The 7154-nt window shown below is 48.9% G+C and overlaps 1 protein-coding gene across 1 annotated transcript; it reads left to right on the top strand.

The window, feature by feature from the left end:
* The first annotated feature begins 721 nt into the window (after positions 1 to 721).
* LOC136521615 (rhamnogalacturonan I rhamnosyltransferase 1-like) lies at positions 722 to 5240 on the top strand. The gene is made up of 8 exons (XM_066515364.1): positions 722 to 1511; positions 2480 to 2547; positions 2651 to 2739; positions 2836 to 3001; positions 3087 to 3376; positions 3490 to 3694; positions 3801 to 3958; positions 4469 to 5240. Exons 1-8 carry the CDS (start codon positions 1211 to 1213, stop codon positions 4710 to 4712), a joined length of 1521 nt encoding a protein of 506 aa, XP_066371461.1. The 5' UTR covers positions 722 to 1210; the 3' UTR covers positions 4713 to 5240.
* The last annotated feature ends 1914 nt before the right edge of the window (positions 5241 to 7154 follow it).

Genomic DNA, 7154 nt, shown 5'->3' on the forward strand with positions numbered 1-7154 from the left:
AATGTCGTTAAATCAAATTTGAAGTTATCATAAGCTGCGCATCTTGCTATTGGCAAGTACATTGCCTACGTACCACATGAGAAAACAACACGACCCTATGGCCTATGCACGCGGTCAATTGTAGAATTTTCATGATGTGCTGCGCCAGCAGGCAACCCTAGAACAGAGAATATACAGTACAAAGATACCAACAGCGGCATGTGACCAATACAAATACAAAAACAGCGCCACCCTGGGTCCCTGCTCCCTGCACCAGGATCGCGTAGGGCAAGTCGCAAGTGGTGTTGTCCCTCCCGTGTCGTCTCGCCGGTTAAAAAATGCCGCGCCGGCCGCCGGCAGCCACCGTCGTCGTCACGGGTGGCAGCGTCCCACTCCATCCCACCAAAACGTCTCGCCAACGTGCCATATACTACTGTCATATGGCGTCCATACTCCACCGCCCCACTCCCCACCGGCGAATCCAAGCCGTCCACCCCCACGGCTTTCCACGCCCCGTCAATCCCGGCCCTCCACCTGCGCTCGCCACGTCCCCCGCCGATTACCCCCCCTCTGCCCTCCTCCGCAGCGGGGCGCGCATTAACGCCGCTACGCGCACACGCACCACCACCACCACGGACCGAGGCTGGCAGGCATTCGCAAGGCGAGGCGAGGCACCGACGCCCAAAAATAACTAGGCGTCCCCACAAATCGCTCCACCTTCCCTCCCTCCCTCCCTCTCTCTCTCTCTCTCCCCTCCTCCTCGCTCCGCTGCGCTTGCGCTGGCCCTGGTCCCGAGATCCACGCCGCCTCCTCTCCGGCGCCCTGCAATCGTCCTCCGGCGGCCCACGCTGCCTCCTCGTGACCTCCGCGCGGCTGCGACTGCGACCGACCGCCGGTTTCGCTTCGCGGTCGTCCAGGGAGCGGAGAGCACTGGGCAGGAGGAGGTGGATTTGGTTCCCAAGAGGCGCGGCACCATCAGCCTGAGCGAGAGGGCAGCCGGCCGGCTGGCTGGGCGCCGGTGACGGACGTGCTCGGCTTCCTGCAAGCTCGCCAAGTTGGCGGGCGGTGCTGTTGGTGGCCTTGCTCGTAGCTGCATTGGCCGCGCGCGTGCGCCGAGGAGGCAGCCGATTTAATACGGGGACGAGCCTCCCACTCCCACCTTGCTTCGGACGCTCCCGGGTCCCGGCGCCGTCCATAGGTGCCTCTCATCGCTCCGCTTGGTCCATGGTCCATGGGGTGGAAGGTGGCGTCAGGGGGTAAGGCGGCGGCGGCGGCACCAGGCGGCGACAAGCTCAGGTTCCCTCCCTCCTCCTCCGCCGCCGCCGCGCGGTCGCGGATGAAGCTCTGGCTGGTGCGCGCCACCACCACGGTGCTGCTCTGGACCTGCGTCGTGCAGCTCACCGCCGTCGGGGACACCTGGGGCCCAAGGGTGCTCAAGGGCTGGCCCTCCTGCCTCACGCCGCACGACGAGGAGGCCGCCGCGCGCCCGCGGCCTCCTCTCGTCGACAGGGCCGCCGCGCAGCCGCCTAAAAGTGAGTTCGCCTCGTCATTCTCTGGTTGCTACCTCGCTTTCCTTTGCCCTGTTCCGACCTGCTGTCTGCGCTCTGGACAATAACGATGCGGTTCCCAGCTGGACATTGACAGCCCGCCTGCATCTGCATTGCATCGTGCCGTGGTAGATCCCTCCAAAGCTCCCGCGTACATTTCCTCGGTCTCGCATGAAAGCGACCTGTGATTGGTGGGAGATTTCGGTCGTTTTCGTGTGCTCCGATTGGCAAAGCCCCGCGTAATGCAGGGCGTCACGCCGATTTCGTTCTGTGCTAATAATGTCACCTGTATGTATGTGGTGCTTTCCGCAGCATTTGATGATGCAATCATGCTCACATCGTTTCCACGTTATTGGATCAGTATATTGGTATAAAAACTCACGTCAGGTCGTGCATGCCGTTTACATTGCATTGGGTTAGTATTGGGAATTTACATTATCTTCTTTTGGTCGGTAGGACAACAGTTTTGCCGTTCTGGACCTTCTGGTTATTGTATTCTGACCATGATATTTGCGTTTCGCTGTATTTTCATGCATACTTTTTAGGCGGACCACATTTTCATAGGCTTCTCAGCAGCTCTTGGGTAGCTGCATCATGGGCCTTTTTCTAGTAACCGTAATTGCATTTGGTGAAACAGCACTTGATTTTGTCAATTAGGAGGTAACTTAGCTCTTAGAACACATTTCTGCTCAGACAGAGGACTATAGGAGCCAAGCTAATTGCACCTGTCAACAGAGACCTTGGTTGTTATATGACATTATATTGCACACTGCATTTCCATTAACCTAATGTCTTTCCTAATGAATGGCTGGAAAAGTGTGGCCATACTTTTCTTGTTGCTATTCAAGTACTAAATGCGCACCAGTATTATAGCAATGGTTCCAATTAGTAAAACATGTTTTGCATGTTCTTGTGTTTCCTTTCGCTGATGCTTTGTTGCCAATGCCTTCCAGGAATATATAGGAACAATGGCTACTTGATGGTTTCGTGCAATGGTGGGCTTAACCAAATGCGAGCTGCAGTAAGCAATCGGAAAACCCTTATTTGTATTGATTCGTCAGTTTTCTTTACAACGTCTAACTCTTAACACTGATGGCTTCTGGCCTTCCCTACTTTTTTATCAGATATGTGACATGGTTGTAATTGCAAGATATTTGAATGCCACTTTAGTTGTGCCAGAGTTGGATAAGACTTCGTTTTGGAATGATCCAAGGTGCTGTTTGGCGACTTCAAATTGCCTTTTAAACTATTACTGAGACTTGTGTTTATGTCAGGGAAGCTAACTGCAGCAATCCATTCTATCCTGCAGTGAGTTCCAAGATATATTTGATGTTGAGCACTTTATAACCTCATTACGAGGTGAAGTTCGCATTCTGAGAGAATTACCCCCAAGGGTAAAGAGAAGAGTTGAACTTGGAATGTTTCATTCCATGCCTCCAGTTAGTTGGTCTGATATCTCCTACTATCAAAACCATGTAAGCAGCATCATATTTTATGCCAAGACTAGTCTACATTGCAGAATTTATTGTATAAACTGACACTTGGTTAATTTTGAATCAGATTCTTCCTTTGATTCGTAAGTACAAGGTTCTCCATCTGAATCGAACTGATGCCAGGCTAGCAAACAATGGTTTACCAATGGAGATTCAGAAACTGCGATGCCGAGTAAATTATGCCTCTCTCAGATTTACCCCACAAATTGAAGAGTTGGGAAAGCGAGTAATTAGAATTCTTCGCCAAAATGGGCCTTTCTTGGTACTTCATTTACGTTATGAAATGGATATGCTGGCTTTTTCTGGCTGTACACAAGGTTGCAGTACTGAAGAGGCAGAAGAACTCACAAGAATGAGGTGAAATTTTGGAATCATACCTTTAACCTGCAGTGAAATTTCATCTATTTCTTATTTGTAGTTGTTCTGTTGACTGGACATGCACCAAACTACTCTTGGCCTCTTGGCTTCAGGTATGCTTATCCATGGTGGAAAGAAAAAGTGATCGACTCAGACTTGAAAAGAAAAGATGGCCTTTGCCCATTGACGCCCGAGGAGACTGCTCTTGTCCTCAGAGCACTTGACATCGATAGAAGTATGCAAATATACATTGCTGCTGGGGAAATATACGGTGGAAAGCGCAGGATGGCTGCTTTAACTTCAGCATACCCGAATGTGGTGTGCACAAATATATTATGCTTCTATTGTATCATACTTGTTATACAGTACTCCTCCATCTCTCCTTTTGTCATTGCTGATGTCTTGCTACAACCATTATCTGTAGGTGAGGAAGGAGACACTTTTGGAACCTTCTGATCTGATGTTCTTCCAGAACCATTCATCACAAATGGCAGCACTGGATTACTTAGTATCTTTAGAAAGTGATATATTTGTTCCAACATATGATGGAAATATGGCTAAAGTTGTTGAGGGTCATCGGAGGTTTGCATTATTCCACTTTGTCATACAATTTATATTATGCATATCAGCATATGCAGTTTTGACATACCAGGCAGCATGCTAATTGTATTTTCATAATTGTTTCTTCTGAGTGTTGCATTAATGATGTCCTGAGAAATATGAACTGTTAAAGTTTTAAATCACATTGATGATATTGTATTCAACCACCATCAATTCCTCACTACTAACAGTGATGCTTTAAGATTTGTGCAATTGAGTTTTGAGACAGCATAGAAACAGTAGAACTTTATATTTCCCTATTTTCTGAAGCTGAAATCTGGAAATATGTTTATGGAAGTTTATTATTAGTGACTACATATTAGATATCTTTTTCTTTTTTCTTTTTGCAATTTCCAAGTATCATGTTAATTACTGGTAATTCCGCACGGATAGCTATAGGGCTATTTCATAATTTCGTCATGCTTTCTACTAGAGATTGTGCAGTTTATCATTTGTAGTAATTACTTGTATTCTTTCATTTTCTGTTTCTAGATTCATGGGTTACAAGAAGACAGTCTTGTTAGACCGAAAACTCATTGTTGAGCTAGTGGACCGGTACACGAATGGTTCTCTGCGATGGGATGAGTTCTCTGCATTGATCAAGGTTGCCCACGCAAAGCGGATGGGATCAGCTTCAAAGAGGATGGTGATTCCTGACAGACCCAAGGAAGAGGACTATTTCTATGCCAATCCCCAAGAATGCCTCCAGGATCGTGTTCTTTTGCAAACCTCATAATATCCTTTCATGTGTATATACCATATTCACATTATACCAACACAACTGAACCCAAAAGCAAATATTTTGGAGCCAGAAAGGCGACTCGGCTTCTGTCGAGTCATAGATGAGGCCAATCTGTAAACTTGAGGAACGGAGGGAGAAAAGGGGGGTGTTGGATGTAGTTGGTAAATACAAATTATAGAATGGAGGGGGGATTTGTTCATTCCCAAATAAAAAAAGAGATGGACTTGTATAGATGATGGTGATAGAATTACCGCTAAGAAGAATGTAACTTAGGAGAGAACTGAGATGCAGCTGGGTTCCTGCATCCGGTGGTCTTGCGTTGTGTAACATAGCAGTTGTTCTTGAAAGCAGCCCCCATTGTCCCCGCCGGCGAAATTTTGGCAATCATGTTGAAAGATGTATACACTTTTTATTGTATCGATACGTGTATTATATATGTAAATTGTGCAGAATGTTTGTACCACTTGCAGTTTTTATAATGTGATTAGTACATTGAATTCCTGCATGGAGGGTGCTTGTTAACCTCTGAGTTCGTGATCTATGGGGCAGACATTGGTAAATGTGTTACTGTCGGTGTTGATGATTTCTCCATGTGGGCTGGGCAAAAACAACGCCAGAGCGTTTTATCAGTTTGCATGTGTCCGTTGGCATTGTGCCAATGCCAACGTACTTTTATTTCACCATTGGCAGCTTTGTCAGCTGTTCAGTTATCACTTGTCAATTGTCGTTTCCAATATGCTCTCTTGAGTTTCAGTCTATTAGATTTCTATTAGTAGCAGTTTAGGGTGAAACTGGAATGCAGGGCCTGAAAACGTGGAATCTTTTTTCTTTTTAATTAATACTCTTGTACGGCAATATTAGAGATTCAGCACTGTTTTTTTTTTTGTAATTTTAGGACCACTGAAAATCTATTTTCACCGTTGCAAAAGTGGATGGCATTACATAATTTTAGTGGGTAAAGAAGCTAAGCCTTTTTTTTTTTTGCTAATTCAGAAACAGAAGAACTACATAAATTTTCCATTAGAAATGGCAAAACTACATAATGAATCAATAGTCTTCCAAAACAAATAGATAACACGCGTTGCAATTCGCCGGCAAGATTTGGAAACGTACATGTGCAGGGTGTATTTTAGACACATGGTTATTCATTGTTGGCGTATAACCGCAGTGTGGGCTCCCCAACGCATCTTGGTGGACGTTAGACTGACTCCAGCAACACCCCCCAAATCAGCGACCCATTCTGCAGCTTGGGTCGTGCACATTAAAAAAGTCAGAGCATGCAAACCTCATCCTTCTCCAACAGCCACCCCAAAATCCCGTCCTCTCTCTCCTCAATCTCTCTCCCCCGCGCTGCTTCCACCTCCCCCGGCCCCACTTTCCCTGTTCCCTCTCCCTCCCTCTCCCGCTTGGAGGCCGCGGCAGCCGCGGTGGCCTTCTTCTTCCGCTGCTGCAGCTGCTGCTCGTTGCCGCCGCCGGCCTTGCTGCTGCAGCTGCTGCTCGTTGCCGCCGCCGGCCTCCTCCGTCTCCAGCCTCGCGGAATCCCCGGCCAAGCCCTCCGGCGCCCGCCGCCACTCCCCCTGCGCGGATCGGGAGGTCGGTCGATCCACGGCGGAGGACACCCCTGCTGCGCGGATCTGGCCGCTGGACGTCGCGGCGGCGGAGCAGACGAGTGGAGACGGACGCCATGGACGAGCGCGAGGCTCGCCGCTCGCGCGCTACTGTTGGAATCGTGCTCGACGGCTCAACCCCGGATCCCCGCTCCCCGCCTCGACGCGGTACCCGCCGGCCTCGCCGCGCCGGCTCCTCGCCGCGGCGGCTCCCCGCAGCGGTCCGCCTGGCCGCGCCCCACTCCTACGGGCCCACCACTACGACGCCGCCAGAGATTTGCGTCCCTCTCGCTCGATGACGCACATTTGCAGCTCGGCAAGCCTCGTACCCAAAATGGGTGAGGTGATTGGGTCATCCGTTGGAGCGATGTTTTCGAAGGCAAAACACTGTGGGCGACCGATTTTACGTTTGGGTCACGGATTGCATTCGCCGTTGGAGTCAGTCTTAGCCCAATTCTCTACATTTGCACCAAACAGCCAAGGCCCGAGTGGTTCCGCAGGGGGGGGGGGTCAGAGTGTCTTGCGGAAGCAGAGTGACCAGAGTGATAAAGGTTTTTAAGCCGTTGTCGTAGTAGTCGACGTGACCTGGTCATCACGCGTTTTCACCGCCAGTGAGGGGATGAGAAAAAAAGGCTATCAAAAGAGCATAGTTACTTCTTCGCTCCCCGTGTTGGGTGATTTCGTGGCTTGTAGTTGTAGCTTTCAGACGAAGCCTACTCCCTCGGTTCCAACACAAATGTATATCTCATATTTCGAGAGATCAACCGATATTAAATTTAACTAAATATATATAAAAAGTAATATGATACCCAAAATAAATAATACTAAA

This window comes from Miscanthus floridulus, chromosome 18 (genome assembly GCF_019320115.1).
Source record: "Miscanthus floridulus cultivar M001 chromosome 18, ASM1932011v1, whole genome shotgun sequence".
In the NCBI taxonomy this organism is placed as follows: domain Eukaryota; kingdom Viridiplantae; phylum Streptophyta; class Magnoliopsida; order Poales; family Poaceae; genus Miscanthus; species Miscanthus floridulus.